The sequence below is a fragment of the Podarcis liolepis genome (genome assembly GCF_965112155.1).
Source record: "Podarcis liolepis genome assembly, chromosome: 14".
In the NCBI taxonomy this organism is placed as follows: domain Eukaryota; kingdom Metazoa; phylum Chordata; class Lepidosauria; order Squamata; family Lacertidae; genus Podarcis; species Podarcis liolepis.
The window spans coordinates 26523789-26546206 of NC_139569.1; the positions used below are offsets into that span (position 1 = coordinate 26523789).

The 22418-nt window shown below is 53.1% G+C and overlaps 4 protein-coding genes and 1 long non-coding RNA gene across 7 annotated transcripts; 1 reads left to right on the forward strand and 4 right to left on the reverse strand.

Annotated features, from left to right (window-relative positions):
- Positions 1 to 238: 238 nt before the first annotated feature.
- HDDC3 (HD domain containing 3) lies at positions 239 to 2606 on the reverse strand. Its single transcript, XM_083476081.1, has 4 exons — positions 2301 to 2606; positions 2024 to 2079; positions 1562 to 1802; positions 239 to 1011 (listed from the first exon to the last, which is right to left on the reverse strand). The coding sequence occupies exons 1-4, from the start codon at positions 2413 to 2415 to the stop codon at positions 881 to 883; spliced, it is 543 nt and encodes a 180-aa protein (XP_083332207.1). The 5' UTR covers positions 2416 to 2606; the 3' UTR covers positions 239 to 880.
- Positions 2607 to 4119: 1513 nt separating this feature from the next.
- Positions 4120 to 7589, reverse strand: NGRN (neugrin, neurite outgrowth associated). Its single transcript, XM_083476099.1, has 3 exons — positions 6953 to 7589; positions 6755 to 6865; positions 4120 to 6559 (listed from the first exon to the last, which is right to left on the reverse strand). Exons 1-3 carry the CDS (start codon positions 7066 to 7068, stop codon positions 6052 to 6054), a joined length of 735 nt encoding a protein of 244 aa, XP_083332225.1. The 5' UTR covers positions 7069 to 7589; the 3' UTR covers positions 4120 to 6051.
- Positions 7147 to 8235, forward strand: LOC310693749. Its single transcript, XR_014519376.1, has 2 exons — positions 7147 to 7223; positions 7586 to 8235. It is a non-coding gene; the product is annotated as an uncharacterized lncRNA (long non-coding RNA).
- TTLL13 (tubulin tyrosine ligase like 13) lies at positions 8189 to 18871 on the reverse strand. 2 transcript variants are annotated; one of them, XR_014519374.1, is made up of 17 exons: positions 18685 to 18868; positions 16773 to 17072; positions 16445 to 16485; positions 15964 to 16082; positions 14933 to 15063; positions 14560 to 14716; positions 14236 to 14379; positions 13790 to 13875; positions 13093 to 13318; positions 12033 to 12217; positions 11347 to 11535; positions 11051 to 11222; positions 10158 to 10358; positions 9352 to 9718; positions 9147 to 9225; positions 8746 to 8983; positions 8189 to 8639 (listed from the first exon to the last, which is right to left on the reverse strand). XR_014519374.1 is itself a non-coding variant. In XM_083476092.1 (16 exons), the coding sequence occupies exons 2-16, from the start codon at positions 17057 to 17059 to the stop codon at positions 8627 to 8629; spliced, it is 2556 nt and encodes an 851-aa protein (XP_083332218.1). In that variant the 5' UTR covers positions 17060 to 17072; positions 18685 to 18871; the 3' UTR covers positions 8189 to 8626. The 2 variants fall into 2 exon arrangements, 1 of the variants encoding a protein (XP_083332218.1); XM_083476092.1 differs by lacking the exon at positions 9147 to 9225 and having other exon boundaries at positions 18685 to 18871.
- Positions 18872 to 19903: 1032 nt separating this feature from the next.
- Positions 19904 to 22363, reverse strand: GDPGP1 (GDP-D-glucose phosphorylase 1). Of its 2 annotated transcripts, none has more exons than XM_083475195.1 (2): positions 22027 to 22363; positions 19904 to 21259 (listed from the first exon to the last, which is right to left on the reverse strand). In XM_083475195.1, exon 2 carries the CDS (start codon positions 21209 to 21211, stop codon positions 20048 to 20050), a length of 1164 nt encoding a protein of 387 aa, XP_083331321.1. In that variant the 5' UTR covers positions 21212 to 21259; positions 22027 to 22363; the 3' UTR covers positions 19904 to 20047. The 2 variants fall into 2 exon arrangements, with proteins under 2 accessions (XP_083331321.1, XP_083331320.1); XM_083475194.1 differs by having other exon boundaries at positions 21972 to 22105.
- Positions 22364 to 22418: the final 55 nt, after the last annotated feature.

Below are 22418 nucleotides of genomic sequence, written 5' to 3' on the forward strand. Positions count from 1 at the left end.
AGTTTCCTTTTCTAACGTTGTCAGGCCAGCCACTTCATTGCTGCATTAATGCCTGGTCAGCTCCATGAGCCCAAGGAGAATAGCATTATCATCTGGAGAAACTTTGTTTTGGTGATTTATACCAGGGGCAGCACTCCCACTCACCCCATCCTTGAAGCTGGAAACCCTCCCTCTACCCCTCACCGATAGCCAGGGAATAAACCCACCTCCTTGCAAGTTTTATAGACTGATGCCAATGCGGAGTCACAACTTGCTCAAGGCTTTTATTGAGAACCACTCTCAACATACATGCTTTTGCTATCCAGCCAAGCAAAGTGGGTGGGTGAGAGAAGTAAGATCCTGGGAACGGAGACACTCCATTATGCTCCAGGAACCATAGTGCAATGTGATCTTCTGTAGATGCCCATAATGAGCTGAGAGAAGAAGGATGCTGTGCTTGAACTGCAGGTGTGAGAGAGTTCTTTGTAGTCCTGCCCTCCAAAGGTGCTGCAATAGCCAGGCCACGTGGGGAAAGGAGTAGGCCAAGTGGTACCCTTAGGTTGCCTTCTTCTTTATTTGCAGAGACTGGGGGTGGGGGTGGGGGGCAGAGAAAGAAGTGAGCTACTTTCATCCTCTCCCCTTGTATGCCATAATGTCTACACTTGTTCCAGAGGATGGATAAGGCATCTGGCGAGGTTGCCTTGTTTCCAGCATACTTTCAGAGTATTCCAAATATATGTAGAGGGCATCACTTTACACTGAGAGTACCTAGTGAGGCAGGATAAGAGTAAGTGGGACCGCAGACAAATTGGCGAAATTCTTCTCCATTTTTTACCTAGTAGCTCAGCAAGCTTTGTGGCCTCCTTTCCCTTCCAGTGGATTTGGCTGCAGCTTAGCCATGTCACTCAGGTAGCCCTCTGGCTTTAAACAGCAGCCACAATTTTTCCTCCAACACCGGGTTTGTCCCACGCAAGCCCGTCACTACCTTCGAAGCCCAGTGGAAGTACTCCTGGACTCGGTTCTCGGACCAGCCTGGCCAAAGAGAGACAAACCCACAAGTCAGAAATTCACACTTGCATCCATACACAAGCCTGACTACTGCTTTGCCACACACTGTGACAGCTGGACTTGCTTTGCTACTTTAAGGAGGGGATCAGAGCCGCTCAAGAAGTGGGGTGGAGACTGTGTGATCTCCCTGACCTGTTCCACAACAGCATTGATGTCTACTAGCTAAACCTGTTCTCATAGGTGCTTGACTCTTCAGTTGACAGCAGTGCTCACCAGAGACTAATTTGGGAAAAGCTACATGACTTTGCTATTTGAACTCATTTTTGTGTGTGGCCGGAACTGTGTACAGCATAGGAAGGTTTTGTATTATGTTTTGTCCAAGCTGAATATTTTAAAATGCTGTACTAGATCCTGCCCCCACCAGATTATAGATACAGAGCAGAAGTCTTAATAAATTAGTTATTGAGCTCCTGTTCTGTAACACAGAAAAGGACAGCAAGGATCCTGCCATCCCATGCCAGCTACTCCCCCTCCTTTCAGAAGGGCTACCCAAGGTGGCTGGCCAGAGACGGACCTCGGGGTGTGCAGCGGTTGAGATCTCGCAGGTTGTACAGCTTGTCTGCCAGTTTCACCAGCTTGGCCTCTCGGCTGCTCTGAGCAGCATGTTCAATCTGCAGCCGCTTGCGCTCCTTCTTGACCAAAGTCTTGTCATCCGTCACTTCCTCCACAATTCGCCTCACTTCCTCCCCGAAGTGCTCCTCGATCTCTGAGAAGGTGGTGTCTGTGTCTTCAACAGTGTCATGGAGGAGAGCAGCCTGGAAATAGGAGGTTCTTGATGCTCAGTTTCTAAAGGACTTTGATCCCCAACACCCTGCCCTCTTCTTTGAAGTACTTTTCTGCAGGAATGCAAAGCTATTCACACATGCTTAATGGCACACTTATTATGAGTTTTCCAGGCTAAGCCTTGCATCGCTGTGCTTGGAAGCTTTAAACTAGGACAGGGAAAATATCAGGGAGGGAGAGGGGGTGCCCTTACCTGTAGTATTGCAATTTCCGTTATTCCAGCTTCCTGTGCCAGTATCTGGGCTACACCTGTGGGGGGGGGTTAGACAGAGGGGCAGTACTTAGCTTCTAAAAGGAATAAGAGAATTGTAGAAATGGAAGGGATCACGAGGGCCATCTAGTCCAACCCCCTGCAATGCAGGAATCTCAACTAATGCATCCACGACAGATGATGAACTGGAAGTGTAGCCCCCGTCCCCACTGCATTGCGGAAGAAAGCGCACACTGCACATGCTCAGGAGACTGCTCACCGATGGGGTGGTTGATGTACGGCGTGCCTTCCGGGTCTTTGCGGCGCTGCGCCGCGTGCTTCCGTGCCGCGAAGTCCGCGGCGTCCAGCAGGCGCACCGCGTCCGGGGCACTCATGGCCACCGCCGGGGAAACGGTTGCTCTCCCCAGATGCAAAGCGCAGGCGGCCTAATGCCCAAGAGCACGCGGGGCGGGCAGGCACTCCGGTAGCCCTTTTGCAAAGGCGATGGAGGGCGGGCGGTGGGCTGGTTTGGCTGGGAAAGGAAAGGGCTGCCAACGGGATGGAAAGGCCCCTTCCGGGTTCTTTTACCGCCGTCGCCTCCGCAGGGGTGGAAATGAGACGCAGAGGAAACAGTGGCATCAGCTGGACAATTGATCTCCCCCACCGCTCTCAACCAAATGGTAGCAGCCAGGAAAGGACTATTAAATCCAATACGTGCTTCGACCTAGGCAGGGAAATCTAGGCTTAGTTGTTTTAAAAGGGGCGTGCAGATTGAAGGGGGTTTGTGCAAACTTGACTGCAGCAGCACGCGGCCATTTTTTGCAATTAAGATAATCCCCAACTGCTCCCCTATCTTTAAGCAGCTCTGTTTCTCTATGCACCTGGGAAATGAGGTGGGAAGGGTAGCATTGAGGATAAATCACCCTACTCTCCGTGTTGCTATCAAGTACACAACCTACATTAAACCAGAATTTCCATTAAAAAACACAATCACCATCATGTATACTTGGAGCCTCAGAGTTGTTAAATGTGGCTTTAAAATGCTGTGGTGGACCATAACCGCTGCTCCACATTCCCTTTCAGCTGAGGGTGTTTTGAATGCCCTGCAAAAGGCCTGGACCCCAAAGGCCAGTCTTCCCCAAACCTCTGTCTTGGCTACCTACAGTAATAGGTCTTTTATTGACTCAGCCTGCAGCCACACTGTTCTTTTGTTCTCTACAAAGTGTAAAACGAACAAAGGCATCACAGAAACAGGGCAATGTATGCAACTCTAGCCCTGGTAGTATGTTTGGGTCATGCTATTCAACAGATGGACATAAGGCTGACTGATACTGACAAGACTAGTTGAAACAAAATAAAAAAAATCCATGCACCTGAAAGCTCATACCAATAACTAACTTAGTTGGTCTCTAAGGTGCTACTGAAGTAGGTTCATCTAGCAGGTAGCATCTCCAACAGGCAGCCCATTTTTCCAGATCTCTGGCAAAATGTATTTCCCCTTTAGAGATACAGGAGACTGCATGCAAAGCAACCGCTGCTGTTCTGCTACCAGGTGGTAGCCCTTCCCATCTTGAAAGCAATGAGGGTACCTGGAGGTTCTGCAACACAAGTTCACTGAAATGAATAAAAGGGCAGAGCCCTTTCACAGACCGACTGCAATAAAGCCTCAGAGGTAAAGATAAAGGGACCCCTGACCGTTAAGTCCAGTTGCAGACGACTCTGGGGTTGCGGCGCTCACCTCGCTTTACTGGCTGAGGAGCCGGTGTTTGTCCGCAGACAGCTTCTGGGTCATGTGGCCAGCACACTAAGCCGCTTGTAGTGAACCAGAGCAGCGCACGGAAACACTGTTTACCTTCCTGCCGGAACAGTACCTATTTATCTACTTGCACTTTGATGTGCTTTCGAACTGCTAGGTTGGCAGGAACAGGGACCAAGCAACGGGAGCTTACCCCTAGACTCTGGTTTAGACCACAGCGCCACGCACGTTCCTTACAATAAAGCCTCAACCCCCACCCAATTAAAGGGGGGGGAACCTCCTTGCTGCTTTATATAAGAATGCAGTTAACTGCACATTTGTAGAATAAAACAGAAGCATTAACTTGAAATATTTAAGTATCTTATTACTTAAATAAGGATTTGAGGGTAGAAAAAGCTGTAAGAAATGCTTGGATAACAGAAAAAACTTTTGAGCTGAGACTGTCTCATATCTTTATTGCTTATAATTCACTCATGAACTTGGAAAGTGTAAAATTATTTTCCTGCTTCCACTTCCATGCCACAGAAGTAGTAAAGACTTTTTATGTAGCATATTGGTATCCCATTTTTTCCAGTCCCATGAATTCTTCCTAAGAGCAATGCCAATTCCACAAAGGTGAGCCTTACCCAGTATAGCTTACTTTCTTTTCCTGGGCTTTTCAGCCTCACTCATCTTCTTCTCTGCTCTGAGGACAGAGGGAAGCAAAGACCATCATGTGCTTCCCATTCACCAGACACATGCAGTGGAGCACCCCCCCAGCTTGGCTTCACCTCCTATTGATTAGAATGGGAACTCTGAAACCTCAACTTTAGAAACCTGTAAAAGTATCCCACCAAGCCAGCAAACGGGAGACCCCTCTGCCTGTAGCACAATCTTTTACATTCTGTAAAAAAAAAAAACAGAAAATTGAGGTTTTGAAGGGTAGAGCACACTCACATCTTCTTCACTCCTCTTACCCTACAGATCTTGCACTTTTATTGATCATCCCAAATCACTGATAGGAGGATCACAAAGTCATTTCCCTCTGACAGCAGGCACTTCATGCTCCTCACACAGGAATTCCCTCATGCTCAGGATGAACTGGTTTGGGCTTGTTTGACATGACAGACATGGGTAGGAGCACAGAATATGGATCCCTCCTATTAGGCTGAGAAGAATTTTATCCATAAAAATCCTTTTAATTGCTTGTGCTGTGTCCTGCCACCAATCCTGCTCAGGTAACTATTTTCATGATCTGAAGGGCCAAACTGTCACCAAGGAGCAGGGCAGGAGCGTTCTGGCACCCAAATGAGGCCTCAATGCAAGAGCACAGCTTTCACCCAGCTCCAAGTAATTGGAGGGAGAGGGCAGGCAAGGCACTTCCAAGCCCTGAGCCTATGGGCTACCCTTTCACACACCAGCCACGAGACAGACATTCAAGCAGGGCCTCGCTAGCCCAGCCTGGTACCCTCCAGATATTTTGGACTATAGCTCCCATCAGCTGTGCTGGCTAGGGCCAACGGGAATCCTGAACACCAGGAGGGCAGCAGTTTAGGAGGAGCTGAGTGCCCAGGTTAGCTGGGCAGTTTGCTAAGAATTACTTCTCTGGCGCCTGCAAAAAAACCAAACAACAACCTACCAACTTCTACACTAAAAAAGTAAGTGAGCTTCCCCAACCTGCTTTTCATAGTAGGTGGCTGGGGCTTCCTCTCAAGAAGGGGTAACAGGCATCTGAGGAACTTTAAGAATCCCAAGCTATTAATCCCTTCCAAAATGCTTTCAGAAAGGCATGGAGGCTTATCATCATGCACTTGCTTTCATAGGCCTGGGAGACCTTGCTGCTGTTGCTGCAGTCACTACTGCTGAGTCCCTGAAGGCCACATGGCTCTTTCTGAGTCTCTCATCTGCATGTGTCCAAGGGAAATTCTAACCACCTGCATCACAGCACTTTGTAAAGGCAAAACTCAGCAGGACCCTTTATATAAGCCTGGTGTCCACCTCTCAATGCTTGATGATTCTGCTCTGAGCAGACAGAAAAAGCCTAGGCAAGGGTGGTCCCTTGTACTGCAGGCAGCAGAGTTCTCCTAGCTGCCTGGGAGCAGAATCTGAGCAGGAAGTCCCCTGAAGGGCCAGCTTTTGACTCTAGTGAGGAGGGGCGCCACAACACTTTCCACAACAGGACCCCACCCCCTTTTTAGGAGCTGGGTGTGGCCATTTTAGCTACAGGGACAATCCAGACAAGGTATTGCCCTTGACATGCAAAAAGAGGCCAGTGCCTTCCAGCACTGCCAGATGCTCAGGCCTGCTGGGTTTGGGGAAGCCTGTAGAGGAAGTTCCCATCGCTGTCGAAGAACTCTCGGCCCTTCTGCACGACTTTCAGCTGGGACTCCCAGGTGCCCTCAGCCACCATCGCTTCCAGCTCCGCCGGGCTCGGCCCCCGCCAACCCCGACCTTCCTCCTCCTCGTCTTCTTCCTCCTCCTGCTGCTGCTTTTGTTGCTGCTTCTCCGGCGCAGAGGGGCCCCCACGTGCCGCCCTGGGGGCGACTGGCCGGGAGAGCGCCGCCGCAGCGCCAGGGGCGGGAAGTAGACGGCCGGCGGCCTCGGTGGCAACGACGATCCTGGGGCGGGCGCTGCTTTCGGGGGTCGAGGCCACAGCGGCGGCAGCCTTGGCATCTTGCTTAACGCTCCGCTCCTGTGAAGGGGAGAAGCGGCTCCGGAGGACTCGAAGGACGACCCCGGGTTCCACCTGGAAGCTCCGCGCCAGGCGGGAGACGGGCCACTCCGGCAGCTCCTGGCTCAGGTACCTGGCGCAAAAAGGAGAAAGAGAAGTTGCAGGGGCGCGTTGGAGAAGCGTCGCCCGCGCCCCGCTTGGGGCGGAGAGAGAGAGAGAGAGGCGGCTCGTCGCGAGCTGCCGTCGGGGCTCCCCTTCCTCCTACTACTCCTCCTCCTCCTCCTCCGCCACGTTCCCTGCGGTCGACCTCCCTGGCCTCCGCTCTTACCGGATCTGCTCCATGGCCTGGCGGGTCAAGGTGCGCTCAGGGGGCCCGCGCGGTTCCATAAGCCTCTGCATTTTTCGCAGGCGGATCGCCTTCTCCTGGCGCTTCAGCAACCTGTCGGCGGGGAGAGAGAGAGATGAGCGTCTTGGGCAGGCGAGCTCCTGGGCCAGGGAGGGAAGCTGTCGAGGGATCGGGCCCTACCTCTCCACCTCCTGCTCCACCTCCGGCTGCTCCTCGGGCAGTTTGCCTTCTGCCTCTCTCGCCGCCAGCCGAGCAGCCACCCGCCTCAGACCCACCAAGCGTCCAGACCCGACCATTGTAGCTCAGAGGAAAGAGGCTGGCGAGGCCGCGCTGCCTAGGAGCACGTGGGGGCGGGGCGGGCTCTTCCGGAAGGCGGGCGCAATCCGGAACGGGCGCCACGGAGGCCGAGCTTAGCCCATCTGAGTTTCAGTAGGAAAAGCGCGCCTCAGAGGTAATGGCCTGATGCAGAATTCCTGCAGTTCAGTGTTGTCTACACAGACTGGCAGCGGCTCTTCAGGAGAGTCTTTCACTGAATATACCTAGGACTTGCTGCATGCAAACTGGATACTCTACCCCTAAAATAAGGTCCATCCCGTTTTCCCCCTGTAAACCTTGTGGGCCTGGAGGCTTATGCTTTCCATCCCACCCAGGAGGCTAGCCCTGGGTGGGGTAGGGTCTGCCACAGTTTGCCTAGAAGTAAATAGTAGAGCCCCCATCCATGGGCACAGCCAGGATTTATGGGGGGGGGAGAGAACCGAGCTATCTGTGATACGATTGGTCAGTTAAGTATTTTTATTTATTTACTTGATTTAGGGGGCAGCTGCTCCCCTGTCTACACCCATGGCCCCCTTTGCATCCCTTTCACTGAAATTCAAGTATGATGAAGGGCAAAGAACAATGAATTCTTTGTATTCCTCTGCCTCTTTGAAGAGCTTGCTGGATCTACCCACCATCCTGTTCCCACAGTGGCCAAACAGATGCCTTCATGGTAAACCTGCAAGCTGGATCTGAGCTCAAGAGCCCTCTCCCCTCCTGTGGTTTCAGCAGTTGGTATTCAGAAGCATTGCTGCCTCCAACTATGGCTGCAGAGCATAGGCACTGTGGCTAGTAGCCATTGATAGTCCTCTCCTCCATGAATTTGTTTAATCCTCTTTTAAAGCCATCAAATTCAGTTGCCATCAGTGCTTCCTGCGGGAGGGAGTGCCATAGTTTTAACTCTGCACTGTGTGCTGGACATCCTTTTATCTTCCAACATTCAGCTTCATTGGGTGTCTGCAAGCTCTAGTGCTATGAGAGACGGATAAAAACTTTTTTGGGGGTAAGGAGGTCCCTGTTCCTGCTCCCAGCAAAGACGGTAGCTGCTGGGAGAACAAGATGCTGTGCTTTGAGAGTCAAAGGAGAGAGAGAGACCCCAGATTGTATAACCGTATAAAACTTTAATACAAAGTCGGTTACAAAAGAAACTCCATTCCTAGCCCATAGTGCTCTTCAGGATTGGGACCTGGCCTTTGGCAGGCTGACTGGCATTGGCGGCAGGGGAGTTGGCATGAAGTGGGGGCATGGCCAAAGATGTCTAATACTGTTATTAGAATTTGTTGCTGCTGCTTTGGAGTGGGGAAAGGGGGAAATGAATTTGGCATGGAGGAGTAGGTTGGCAAGGGGCTCCTGGACAACTGCCTGGCTGGGGTGGATGTGTTGTGCCCAGGGCCATGGCACCAGACCACTGCTGCTGCTGCCACTGCCTCCACAGGGCAGGGGCTTCACTTCCTCTACTGCCCCTCTTGGCACAGGCCGCAGCAGCAAAGTCCCCCAGCTCTTCTGGCTCCTGGATTGCTGTTCCGCCAAGAGGTCAAGTCAAGTGCCTTTCCTGGGGAGGAGAAAGACAAAGAGATCATGAGGAAGTTTGGCTGGAGGACCTTCTTAACAGGGTCCATCCTGCTGCTGCCTGAGCGGACCTAGGATGAGGAGGCTACCTGGGCTGGTTGAGATGCAGAGTGGCCATGTTGCTGGAGCGGTGTGGGCTGGTGCGCCGGATGAGTGGAGCAGACGCAGAATTGATGGCCAGTCCATGCAGGTCAGTGCGGTTTAGCGGAGCTGCCGCAGAGGGGAAGGGATAGCTGCTGTACATGTGGCTGGTAGCTTTGCCACCGTGTGACAGGCAGTTCAGGGAACCGGAGCTCATGTACAGGGGCCGCTTGCTTGCAGGGCTGCCTGAAAGAGGAGGAGGAGAGAGGCATGGGTGGCCGGGTTCCATGCCTGTAGGGCAAGCAACATGCTGGGGGAGGGAGGAGGAGGTGGTGGTGCTGAAGAAGACCGCCTGTGCTCCCTGCTCCTCAGTGGTCTGGCTGCCCCTTGGCACCACTGCTGGACACACCTGCCAAGATACTTGCTTGCCCTGTCTCCACTGCAGGCTGTGGCCCTCATGTTGCCCCTGTTCCCGAGTCTTGGGGTTCCTGAGCACGCAGACAGGGAAAGGTTACATTTCCTGGTGTCTCAACCCTCCTGCTGCTGCTGGCAGTGGTCGTGGAGCAACTGGGGCAGCACCAGAGGACCACAAGGCTCTGACCCACAATACTCACCAACTTCCAGCTTGTTCTTGGCGCTGCCAAACCGGCGCCCTCCTGCCTTCAGCATCCGGGCCAGAGAACCCGGCTCGCCCACCATGGCCGCACCCAACCAGCTCATGTTCTTGGGGGGCTGGATGTGGAGCTGCGGCTTGAAGTGTGTGGAATAGGACTCATGGGAAGACGAGCCCAAGCCCGACAGGGCACCCAAAATGGTTGGGATGAAGCCTTGGTTTCCCAGTAGTTGGACACGGGCTGTGGGCTGCTGCTGCATGATCTGCTGGCCCAGCTCCTGGACGGAGCCCCCTAGGAGGGAGAGGGGGACGAGGGTCATCAGATTCTGTGGCTCTCGGTTATTAAACATGTCCTGGAGAAAGTGAGGCTGGAAGAAAAAAGCAGCAGGGTGAGGCTTGGAAAGGGGACCCCACAGGAGTCACCTGTGGCTGCTGTCAGGTTTTGAGGTGTCCCCTCCCACACTGACCGCTTCTTTACAAAGACCCACATAGCACATCCAAAGGGAATGGCAGGCATCCACTCCCCATTGGTCATGTTTCCCCAAACCAGCCATTAAACATTTTCGTAGCCTTGGTAAGGCACAACAGTTGGCCCTTTCAGACTAGTCAGAAGGATTTCTGCTTTGCAGGCAGAGAACAAAGCCGGAGAGCAAGGCAGGCTGATTGCAAGGCAGGAACAGGAACCCAGCTCCCTCCAAAGCCAGGGAACAATGTTTGTTCCAACCCTCCTCCTTTTCTGGAGAGAGATCTCCTCCAAGACTTTCCACCCAGTGTGTGTTTTGGGGTCTGGAAACAGCACCTGCATACCTGGCTTTCTGAGATGTTAATGTGTGGCCTCTGGACCTCCACAGGCTTGGGTTCCGTGTTGCGGAGCAGGCGTGTCAGCTGGTCGACGATGCCCAGCCCTCGGATGAGGTTCTCCCTCCGTAGGAGGGCTTTGACCCTCTCCACTTCCTCTTCCTCCACAATGGCCTGGGGGGTCATGCTGTCATATGGTATGGAGGATAACTAGGGAAAAAGGCAGCCTGGGTCAGACTTGAGAAGAGGAGCTGGGCTCATTTTAGATATTTAGATCCTCAATAGCTCACCAAGCAGCTTACAGAAAACAAAACAACACACCTCCTCCTCCACATAAGAAGCAAAACCAGATCTAATTCGGTAAGGCCAAGATTGAGGACGCTGTGTTCCAGCTTTAGCCCCCAGATCTTGTTTTGCCCTGCAGCTTGTATCCCACAGAGCCCTCTGACCAGCTCCTCTGCAGCCATGCCAGACAAAGCACAAGGCCCGCCCTCATCGCCAGGTCTGGCGGGACTCAGGCTCTTTCAAGCTCTAGGTTGCCCAAAGGCAAAAAATGACCCTTCTGCAATTGCACTGCATGTGGAAAGCCACTGGCTTCCTCAGAACTGCAAACTTAGTTCCAGCAAAAAGAGGCTGCTTGCATTTATGGCTGAATATATGAGGGCAATAGCTATGGAAAGGAGCAGGGAGGCTGGGGTGGGACTATGAGATCTCTCACTTTTCCCTGGGGCAGGCAGAAGATTTAAACCATGCAAGTTAAAAAAAAAGAAACATTCACCAGGCTCCTAAAGTAGAATAGTTCCATCTCTAGGTGCAGCAGCTGGCCTTAAAAGTCCTTCCTCCTCCCTGGTGTTAGAAGAGGGAGGGACTCAAGAGCTGCTCCTCACTCCCCCATGAGGTACCTTTGGGTTCCAGGTCTTGCTGTGGCTGTAGGCTATGCGAGTTAGGGCTGGCTTGCCCTTCCCCTTCTCCCCTGCTGACTCCCCCTGCAAGTTCTCCTTCACATCCCTCTTCTTCTTCGCAGCTGTACTCTCCCTCTGCTCCTGCTTCTGGCGAATCTCCTCCAGCTGTTGCCTGACAGAAGACACAAGACATTGTGTGTGGGTGTGTCATCCTTTTGCATGTCCATGTGTGTGTACATGCAAGGACTAGGCCTGGCTCAGCCTGCCCTGTGAGGAATGGCTTCCCCTTGCCCTACCTGGCACACTCTTCCCTGGCCTTGGAGGCCACAGTCTCTTGGAAGAGGGATCCACTGTGCTTGAAGAAGGGGTTGTACTTCTCTGTGCCCCGTGATGGGAAGATCTTTCGGTAGCCACCCAGGTGGCTGCTCTCGTACTTCTCGGCCTGGGCCAACCAGGCGGCCTGACTGCTCTCCAACTGCTCCCGCCTGCAGATTGAGAGAGTTCAGGCTGGGGCCCCGGCAGCAGAGAAATCCTAGGTTTTGCCGGGGAGGGAGAGACTAATGGGCACTGCTGTCCTCTGAGTCCCCCTTGGCCTCCCCTGTCACTGGTACCCAAGCCACTTTCCTCCCTCTCTTCCCCCTGCTCCCCCACCTTGTCTGCATGGGGTGTTGCACAGCTTCGGCCAAGGCAACCAATGACCCACATGCCAGGATCCAGGACTCCTGCACTGCCAAATGGCCCATTACAGGACCATAGAAATAAAGGCAAACCCATCTGATTGGCTCCTTGCTCCATTTTCTCCCCTCCCTCGTGGTGGTTGGAGGCTAACGTGCAACCTGACAAGGCTGCAGGGACTGGGTATTGGGCATCTCTGAAGGCAAAGCCAGGAAAAGCTGTTTCTGGGGGAGAAGGAGGCAGCATGGCCAGGGCAAGGGAGGCACTTAGTACAGCCACAGTCAGGCTGGGCCCCTCCCAGGGTTACCTGGCTTCTCGGGGCGGCTGGTGGGCTTGGAGGAGGCGCTCCTTCACCCGCCGCTTGTCCTCTTCTAGCACCTTCTTCTTGTCACAAGCACGCAGGTTGATAAGGTTGATGGCATCGCAGAGCAGGGCATCCTTCACTTCACGGTCCAGGCGGGAGTCAGTGGTGAAGCTGGGGGAGTGGTTGACCTGGAGGGGAAGAGCAATGGGGAAGGGCCTGGGTTTTACATGCAGCTTCCTTACAAGATGGCCACTCTGGGATCTGGTTTGACCCATGAGACTTCAGGACCTCCACTCCTAGGATAGAGGCATCTATTCTGATGCTTAGTTTTTTCCAATAAATAGTTTGCAGTTTTTTGTATACAGTTGCAGCTAGTTAGGTAGGGGGTAGTAAGACACTGGAGCAGTCAGGATCACAGTGGGTGCTTCAGGGAGATGGAACATGTTCCCCAAGGGCCTGAAGTGGCTGGACTGGGAATGAACGACAGGCTGGCATACCCTGGAGGGTGTGGGGAGAAGTTTGACATTTGCAGCCAATCAGGATTGACAATTTTAAAAGAGATCTGGAAGCATCCTGACTCAGTCTCATGTGCCTGTTTGTGTTACTATTGTCTGAAGGTACCCACCCCACCTCACCTCTGACTTCCAAGGTATTTGTAGACACCTTTCCTGCTTCTTTCAAGATACAAAAGAGTAGACATAGGAACAGAGGAAGCTGCCTTATACCGAGTCAGACCCTTGGTCCATCTAACTCAATACTGTCTACACTGACTGGTGGCAGCTCTCCAGAGTTTCAGGCAGGAGTCTCTCTCTCAACCCTACTTGGACTGAACCTGGGACCTGCTTGCCTCTACCATCTACCACTGAGTGATGGAGACTAGCTGGATCAGGGAAAAGGGACTATCAAGGAAGAGGCTGAGACTCTTCCCAGACTTCGTTGGGATCAAGAACAAAAGAGTATTCAAAATCATAGAATTGCAGAGATGAAAGGGTCTTCCTGCAGAGAAGCAGTGCATGCTCCCATTGGGAATTCTGCTTCAGAAGGACAACAGCACTCCACGTACCTCCAAGAGCCAAGGCTTGAGCTTCCTGTCCAGGAGGATGTCGAAGCCCAGGATCTCGAAGCAAGCGCAGCCCGATATGTGGTTGGGGAAGCAGGTGCGGTAATTGTGCTTCAGCACTGGGTGGGCAGCAATGAGGGTCTTGATGATGATGTCCTCAATGTCCCGCCACAGCTCGGCTGTGTCATAGCTGTGCTCCCGCATCCAGCTGTTCAGCGTGGACAGCTTCCTATGGGGATGAAAATGGGCTGCAGGGATGTCAAGGCCAGACTCTGCTCCTGAGGATGGCCAAACCCCAAACCCTGATCCCCACATCCACAAAGAAAGGGGCTCAGCAGGACAACCAGGACAATCCCCTTTCAGCAGGGCATATTTCCAAACAAGCATTAAGACCCTTCCCACCTTCAGCCATGTTTTTTAGTTGGAGATGCTACCAGAGATTGAACATGGGATCTTCTCCATATAAAATGTGTCCCCTCTTCCCCTCCTCCATAATGCTGATGGCCTGAGTGACCTTGGATAAGTTTCTGGCTAAGAGGAAACCTGAACCCGTGCATTGTCCCCCACCCTGCACTGTCCTTCCAGCTTGCATTGCTTCCAGCTGCCTCTGCCCATCTAAGCAGTCACTTTAGCAGAAGGCAGCTTCCCCCAAGCAGAAGGCCCAGCTCTGCTCCTGCAGAGGGCTTGGCAAGGAAAATACCTCTTGCTGCCTGTATTGTCATCACGCACAAAGTTCTCGTTATGCTTGTTGATGGCGTAGTTGGTCAGGTGCATACATATGTCTTCCTGCAAGAGAGACAGTGGGAGGGTTTACTGTCCGCACCTGGGGGCCCGTTCCCCTCCTGCCTAGGTTCCCTGGACCAACAGCATTCATCAGTCCTGCCTGAGCAGTGCCAGAACCCTCTTGCCCCCATGCCTCAGTGCTGCCTGTCATGGGATGCAAGGAGGGCAGTTCATTTTCCTGACAGCATCTCTCAAGCAAGTCCATTGAATGGATCTGGGTTGATCTTTCACTTGCAAAGTGCCACAGGGACACTACATCCACCCACCCCCTCTTGGAGAGCTCCCAGAAATCACATCAGGCACCACAACAGCTTATTATTCTACAAAGCAAATGCCAGTTCCTGGGAAACATCCCTTCTTTACCAGGTTGCTGCTGCTGGGCTCGATGTACCTCATGGTGGCAAAGCGGGCCAGCCCCTCCTCATAGACAAAGATCTTCAGTGGGTCGCAGGAGGTGACCAGGACATAGATGCGCATGTCAAACTTGAAGCCATCAATGAGGAAGGGCTGCAGAGAGAGGGGTGGGTCTGTGATTGGTGGTCAGGGGCAGACAGCCAGTAAGCTCAGGAGTCTTGCACCAAAAATCCCCAGACAAGGCCAGCCTTCTCAACCAGCTATGCTAAGAGGGCAGGAGTTATGCATTTAGGCAAAGGGAGGCCGTTCTCTCTTGGTGTCCAACAGGCCCACCTTGGCAATGTACTGCTGGCAGATCATGTGCTCGCCATGCTTGATCTCCTTGGGATTGCGTGTGATGAAGATGCCCCGTCCTTGGCAGCCGCTATCTGGCTTGCAGATGTAAGTCCTGTTCTTTCTCATGCGCCCATACGCTTGGAAGTCCCCATAGCTATAAAGACACAACACAGAAGCTGGCATATGGGAGATTCCACAAAGGCTGCCCTCTCTCAAGCCAGTGGCAGGAATTATTCACCTGAATGAGGGTGTGTGTGTGCACTCCAGAACTGGCATAGGATGACTAAGTGATAGAAGCCCCTCCCCAACAGTGGCCCACTGCTTGCCCTTCCCCCAGCATCACCACTTGGATCAGAGTCCCCTCACTCACTCAGCTGGCAGGCACCAGGTGCGTGGGAAGATGCTGTACTCCTTGGGAAAGAGCTTAAGCATGCGGTTGAGGTTGCGGGCAAGCAGGTCCTTGCGGCAGATCTCTGCCATGCCTGGGAAGTGGTTGATTTTCTGAAAATAGAGCAGGGACAGGGGAAGAGAATCACCAGCATCTCTGGAAAGGAGTGTTGCTGTTTGTTTAGGGTATTTTTTATGCCACCTTCCAATATCCATTTTAATGGATATTGGAATGTAGGAACTGCCTGGGGAATTTTCTTGTAGGATTCCCTAGAAAGCTTCCATATTAAAACTGAGTACAACCAATCATAAAAACCAACACCTTGAATTGAACACAGAAATACACAGGAACCAGTGCGACAGATGCAGATGGCAGGATATTTTGCAAGTGATTGGTTTATTTTTTTTAAAAAAAATTATTAATTAAATCTATATGCCACCTTCCATCTGAAAATCTCAGGGCAGTTCACAACATAAATGTCAACAATCTAGCTGCTGTATTCTGCACCAAGCAAAGGTTCCAAGTAAAGGGAGCCCGTCTAACAGTGCTTTGCCATTGGTAGTCTAATTTGTGGCTAAGCAGTGTCTGTCTAGGAGGGGTTGCAGCCAGACCTTGCCCACCACCCTCTCCTTGTGATAATTTGGATCAGAGCAAGGCAGTGGAGTGCACACAGGCATGCCCTCCTGATAGTGGCAAAGCCATGGAAGAGCCAGGGCTTAATCGGACAGATGCATGGGCAGCTGCCCCCCCCAAATGAATAAAAATCAATAGCCAACTGAAGTTCTGCTCTCACTAATGAACATCCTGGCTATGCCCATGGACAAATGTGTTGATTGACTGCTCCCAGGGGCTTCCCCCAGCAGAGGGGCACAAGCCACTCAAGTCCCAAAGCTGCCTGAATCAGCATAAGAGATCAGAAGTGCTGTGACATGTCAGAGACTAACTACCTCCCTTCCTGACTCCAACCTGCTTGCCAGCCACAGCTCCCTCCCCTCTGGCTCTGCTCCAGCTACCTGAAACCTCTTCATTTCCATGACACGCTCCAAGGAGACCGAGCAGTCAGTCCAGCAAACGGTCCACTCCTCGTCCTCCCCCACTTCTTTCAAACCACAGCGTCGAGCAGCACGTCTAACTGCAGCAAAAGAAAGAGCGCCACATGGATCCAAGAGGCACTGGAACCCCTCTGGATCTTGCTGGTGGCAGCAGGAGTGCAGCAACCATCTGAGCAGCAGGAGTCACCCCTTTGGCGGGGGGTGGGGGGAAGCAACCTTCCAAAACAAAAGTGACCCTGGGAACTTCTATCCTAATGCAGGTGCCTCACAGGTCCCCTAGCCCAACCAATTCAGAAGCTGTCTGGAGTCACCCTGCTTGCTGTTGGTTCCTTCCCCTGTGAATGGCATAAAGCCAGTCCAAGAGACCAAGCAATAACCAGGGCCCATATGACGATGCTCTCAGGGTACAGGAGAAAGCCACCAAGAAGCAACCCTAACTTACCACTCTCATATTTGCAGCTGGCGAGGTTGATGGACAGCAGCCTGGAATTGAGATGGAACAGTGACTCAGTGGCTGGGGAGAGCAAACTTTGAGCTGACAAGCAGCGGCTGCTGGGAGGGGAAATGCTTATGGAAACATGGGGCCAACCCACCAGGCCTTGACCCCTGTGGCCTTGGGGCACAGAACACAATGACTTGGGGGGCCAAAGTAAAGAACTGGGATTCCAACAGCAGCGGTGTCTGCACTCCTAAGTGCGAATGGAAACTGCATAGCTTGCCCCGAAGAGATTCACAAGGGGATCCAAGGGGGAAACCCGGAAGTGGCCCACCTGTGTTTCTTCTTCTTCCTCCTCCTTGCCTCTTCCAGCTCACATTCTTCTGCCAGTTGCTCCTCCAAATCGATCAGGGAGACCCCTGGCTGGTCACTCTTCTGCTCTGGTGGCTTAGTGCCTTTGTGCCCTTGGCCCTGGGTTCGCTGCTTTTCCTTGTTTTCTGCATCCAGCCTCTTAAGGCATTCATTGGCAGACTCATCTGACAGGCCCCCTTCGTCATCCTCATCTTCGTCTTCATCAGTTTCGTTCTCAGACTCACTGCTTTCGTCTGTATTGATCTTCATTCTCTCAGGCACTCTTGCAAAAGAGCACAGGGAAGAAAGGGTTGTCAGCAGATCCTGCCACTCTGACATTTCTTACTAGCTACTGATAATCCAAAGCAAACTTGTCTTCTTTATAATGCTCCTTTGTATTGTGGTATTTTAATGCTTTTGTTTTACTGGAATGTTAATTATTTGTAAGCTGCCCAGGGATGTTCCTGAATGTGGGGTATAGGTAAATTTTAAAATGGTAGCACCATCTTTGTGGGTTTCTTCCAAGCCTCTTCAGCCACCTAGGACATCCTCCCTTCCTCTAAAACTTCCAGCCAAAATGCCTCATAATGAATCAGAATGGCAGGTCCACTTTCATATTAATACCTGCTCTGACTGGCAGTAACTCTCCAGATTCTAAAACTGAAGCATTTCTAAATCCACATTTTACTTGCAGTTGATTCAGTTTACCAGCAGAGCACATACCCCACAAATTACTGGAGAGGCTTGGATTATGCAATTTAGCAGCCAAAGACAAAGGAGGTGCCCTGCCTGAAGACTGGGACATCCAGAGACACTGAACAAGAAGGGGACAAGGAGAGGGCAGCTTGGAGAGGTTGGACAGCCAGACCCTACAGCAAAGTGTGGCAGGGAGTGGCACAAACTTGTGCTGGCCTTAGCAATATTAAGCATGGATTGAGCCCTACTGTACTAGTATATTATTCATTGTTTATTTACTATATTTCTAAGCTGTCAGGATCACAGGGTTGTTTACAATATTCATCTTAAAAGTAAATGATAGTAACTAAACCAAAAGAATACAACCAAAGAATTAAAATATTTCTGTAGCCAACTCTGCGCTTCCAATTTCAGCACAGCTTGCTCTCCTTGCAATGGCCTGGGGGGAGGGGGGAGAGAAGGAAGGCATTAAGGCAGTCTTCCGCAACTGGCCACCCTCCAAAATGTATTGAATGACAACTCCAATCAGCCCCAACCAGTATGGTCAATGGTCAGAGATTATGGAAGTCATAACACAGTCTGTAGGTCCAGGAGAGGAACCCATACGCAAGTGACCTGCATGTCTGCAAACAGGGAAGGGTGGTGTGCCACAGAGAGAAGCTCTGGGGAAGCGGATCTTGGGGAGAGGAGGGGCAGGGGACCTTCTGTAGCCCTCTAGATGTTGCTCGACAAATGCCAGCAGGCGGCAGGTAAGCCAAGAGCCAGGAGGGGTGGGTGAGTGGGAGCTGTTCCCAGCTACACCTGCAGGATACCAGCGACCCCATCTTTGGCAGCCTTAGCCAGCCTGGCGCCGCCCTCCAGGTGTTTGGGCCTGCGAGGACCTCTAGTGGTACTGGCTGCGGTTCTGGGCTCCGAGGCGCCAGGCTGGCCGGGGTTGCTTTGGGGTCTGACCGGTTCACATCCACATTGCCTCGGCGTGTAGGACAGCACTAAAGCGGCCTCAGGTTCACCCTGCGAGGAGGAAGGTCCTCGACGGCCCCCTTCCGCAGGGACGAGAGAAGTCACCGGGGGCGGGAGAGGGGTCGGCGGGGCACCTTCGAGGCTTCCCGGGCCGGGGAGACCCCAGGGCTGCGGTGCCACCGGCAGGCCTGTGGGCTCTTTTGCCCCACCGCCACTCATTCCTCCTGGCGGCTCCTTACCGGCCCCGCGGCTTCCCCCGAGGCGGCGGCGGCGGCGCCTGGGCCTCGGGCTGCCTCGGGCCCTGACGCTGTCACCATGCCGACAGCGGGCCCCGCCCCCTCGGGCGGACGCGGACGAAGGGGCGGGGCCGAAGCGCCACAACCATAAAGGGCGGTTCGAAGGATGGAGCGCCGCTTCCTTCCCACTGCGCTTCCGCATTTCGTCATCGCCTGGCGACCTGCTCTTTGTGACGTGAGGCAGGATCTCGCTCGCCGTTGGCCCGCGTTGTGATTCGATTTACATGGACAATCAAGCCGCGCTTCTCGGATTTGCTCATTCCTTTTGGACGTCTCTTCCCTGACATGGCGGTGGGGGGAGAGAGAGAGAGAGAGAGAGAGAGAGAGAGAGAGGAAGCGGATATCCGGTCTCGGAGATCCCGGTTTAGAGTCCTCGCTGCCTGTGACAGCATTCATAGTCGGAGGAAGCAATGCTTCTGAATACGAGTTTCTGAAAGCAACAAGAAGGGATAGTGCTGTTCTTGTGCTTAATCCTACTTGCCAGCTTCTCACAGACAGATGTTCAGCTAGTATGTTAGACTAGATGGGCCATTGGCCTGATCCAGTAGGTTCTTCTCATGTTCTTAATTGGAGGTGTACTGAGCAAATAAATACCACCAACAGCTGCAGAACCTGTTATTCAGGGGTGGCTCAGGCAACACTAGGGCATTTTTCTATAGACAAGATCTCTACAACCAGTGCCCAAGGCTCATGCTAATCCCACCCTGGCTTTCAGTAGCATGGCATTGTATACAACCCTACTTTTTTGCAACAGTTTGTTTATTTATGAAGGTGTCAAATTAAGGATGTGCCAAATTAGATCCTTGGTCCATCTGGCTTAGTATTGTCTACACTGATGGGGACTCTAACTGGGAATGCTTAGGGATCACACATATTCAGTTTAGCACTCAAACAGTGCAGAGCAGGTTTTGTAGTTCAAGTGCGGGCAGCATCTCCCATGGGGCCGGGAAAGATTCCTATCTGATACCTTAGAGAGCTCACACCTGACATTGTAGACCAGGGGTAACAAGCGTGGTGCCCATCTAGATGTGGACTATGATTCCCTTAATTGGCTATGTTGGCAACTCCTGGGGTGGACAATACTGGTCTGATTCTGTGTAAGCGCTTTAAGGAAAGCAAATATTGTGTTACAGCTTGTGAGTCAAATGAACAAAGGCGGGAATTCAGTTGAATTTATGCTTTATTGACCAGCAATTTTGCATGTCCTCCTGCCATGGCATTTGTGGGTAAACGAGGTCTCTCTCCCCTCCTTACTGAACAGGCACACATTAGCAGAATTTCTAGAAGCACAACCATCCCTGTGACATCACTCTTTGAGGAGGGCCACCAGCTCACACTGGAGCTGGGAAAACAGAGAGTCTGGGAGGAGACATTTCTGAAGGGTGTGAATGGCCAGTGCTTCTGTGAGACTCTCAAAATCCTGGGCAGTTTTGATGGGCAGGTGCCCTGCTAGCTCGCAGAGAGCCACATTGAAGGCAGACTCTTCTTTGGTACCAAAACAGGATTTCCTGGCCCAGACTATGATCCGGATTCCAGGTCGGGCTCCTGAGTGGACGGGCCCCTCTGGTTTAGCACCCCTGGTGATGAACAGGTTGTGAGCGATCTCCTTCTTTACCAGATAGTTGGTGACCTGGCAAACACGCTCTGCCAGCTCCTCTAACTGCTGCCCTTCACTATAGAAGACGAAGCAGGGAACTGGGACCTCCTGCAGCAGATAGAAGTTTGCTTCGGGCAGGAGAGGCTCACAGGGGGCTGATTCAACCAGCAGCTCCCAGTTCAAGTAAAAGCCATGCAGGTGCAAGTGGTTGACCGAGGCAAAGGCCCCAAGGCTGTTGAAACCCACACGGAAGCCAGGGTGGCCACTGAGGAGGACAGCATCCAGGCCAAAGCAGACGACCTGTGGGGTGAGGATCTGTGGCAATGAGAGTGTGGGATCAGGGATGAGAAGGATGTGCCCAAACTCCAAAGGGCTGACATTGATCACTACAAGGACAAAGGCAGAGCCAGGCGGGATCTGAGCACCCGCCAAGCAGGGCCTGGAGGAAGTCTGGCCCCTGGACATGCCAAAGAGAATCTCCTCAGGCCGGATCTTGCTAAAGTTGAACTGCTGGGGGTCAAATCTCTGCTGGATGCTTTGGATCTCCTGGGGTCTCCTTCTCTCTGACCCCCTTTGGATGTTCAGCTGGGCCACAAATCCTACCATCCCTGGCAGGATCCGAGTCTGCAGCTCCTCCAAGTAGTAGCGGAAGAGTCCCCGGTTCTGTCTGTCCTTCCAGCCTGACTGAAGAACTCTGTCAAAGCGGGACATGGTGTGGCCAGGGGGTCCACGATTCCCTCTGTTTTCCTGCCACTCTACTCCACTTAGCACAAAGTCCCTCTCGTCATAGGCAAAAACCTCTGCAGGGGAGAGATCGGAGCCCTTCTGAGACTGGGGTCTCGGAGGTTCATGGCTGGTGGGGCCAAGCTCCATGGTTAGGGTGGAGGCAACCAGAGGCTCCTCTGCTGCTCTGAAATAGAACTAAGAAAGACGGAAGAGCCAACATTAGAGAGAGCCACAATGAAGCCCCAGAGAGCTGTTCTTGGTTGCTTTCAGTGCCTGCAGTTTGGCTGGGTAACTCAGCTCTGGAATGAGAGGCCAAACATATGTGGAGGAGGAGTCTGAGGCTGGCACCACCAGCCCTTCCTTTGCAAACGCCAGCCTGGTGCCCTCCTGATGTTTGGGGGCTGATGGGAGTTGTAGTCAAAAACAAATGGAGGCACTAGGATGGCAAAGCCAGACTTACTGGGCATAGCTGTCAACCTTTTCCTTTTTTTAAGGGAAATTCCCTTATTCCAAATAGGATTCCTCGCAAGAAAAGGGAAAAGTTGACAGTTATGCTTACTGGGTCAGTGTGAAGAATGAAACTCCCCACCCCATTGCTGCTCTGTGGCCCTGCTGGGCTGTACGTTTCCTGAAAGCACAAGAAATAGGGGGGAGTCCAGGCAGCGCCAGTGGGTGCCCTCCACTCCTCGACCATGGCGTCCCCCTCGGGCTCCTTAACGCACAGGGGGCTCGCCAGCCCCAGCCTCGGTTGGGGAAAAAGCCCGGTGTGCTCCGGGTCGCGTCCGGAGGGCCGCCGCCTGGGGGATCCGCAGCAGTATCGCCAGGAGGGGACGCCGCCCAGGGCTCAGACTGCAGCCTCCCCGCTGCCCCACAAGCAACACAGCCCGGCCCGCTCCTAGCCTCCTACCTCTCCTGGGCCCCGTAGACGAAGTCCGGCCGGATCCCTCTCTCTTCTTCCTCACCTGCCGCCGCTGTGCTGCTCACGTCGGACTGCCGGTGGGCCACGTGGCCGCGTCCCGGGCGGCGCTTCCTTAGTCGCGGTCGTCGGGCGGGACTGGCAGCAGCGTCGACTGATCTGGGGAAGGAAGCCCATCACCGGCTTTGCCACAGCGCGGGATGCCATCGCTGCTGATTCTCCCTCGACGGCTCCGACCGCCGGAGCTTATCTGGTGCGGGGAACGGTGGGAGAGGGGGCCTCCATTCATCCTGTCCTAACTGCCGGCCGGCGAGCGGAGGAGGGGATGCCTCGGAGTCTCCCAGCAGCGACGAATCCCGGGACACCCCACCCCCCGCAACGGGCCATGCCGGGCTCCGCCTGCCTCCTTTCGGAATGGGCGGGGCTACGGAGTGGTTG

Bases quoted from the DNA above. Each gene is read 5' to 3' on its own strand.
- HDDC3 (XM_083476081.1), bottom strand. From the start codon at position 2,415: ATGAGTGCCCCGGACGCGGTGCGCCTGCTGGACGCCGCGGACTTCGCG. The intron at 2,080-2,300 runs GTGAGCAGTCTC...CCCCCCCCACAG, and splicing joins GTACATCAACCACCCCATCG to GTGTAGCCCAGATACTGGCA. The intron at 1,803-2,023 runs GTAAGGGCACCC...TCCTATTTCCAG, and splicing joins CGGAAATTGCAATACTACAG to GCTGCTCTCCTCCATGACAC.
- NGRN (XM_083476099.1), bottom strand. From the start codon at position 7,068: ATGGTCGGGTCTGGACGCTTGGTGGGTCTGAGGCGGGTGGCTGCTCGG. The intron at 6,866-6,952 runs GTAGGGCCCGAT...CCCCGCCGACAG, and splicing joins GTGGAGCAGGAGGTGGAGAG to GTTGCTGAAGCGCCAGGAGA. The intron at 6,560-6,754 runs GTAAGAGCGGAG...TTTTTGCGCCAG, and splicing joins CAGGCCATGGAGCAGATCCG to GTACCTGAGCCAGGAGCTGC.
- TTLL13 (XM_083476092.1), bottom strand. From the start codon at position 17,059: ATGAAGATCAATACAGACGAAAGCAGTGAGTCTGAGAACGAAACTGAT. The intron at 13,319-13,789 runs GTATTTTCCTTG...TCATCCCCATAG, and splicing joins GACAATACAGGCAGCAAGAG to GAAGCTGTCCACGCTGAACA. The intron at 9,719-10,157 runs GTATGCAGGTGC...TTTTTCTTCCAG, and splicing joins TTAACATCTCAGAAAGCCAG to CCTCACTTTCTCCAGGACAT.
- GDPGP1 (XM_083475195.1), bottom strand. From the start codon at position 21,211: ATGGAGCTTGGCCCCACCAGCCATGAACCTCCGAGACCCCAGTCTCAG.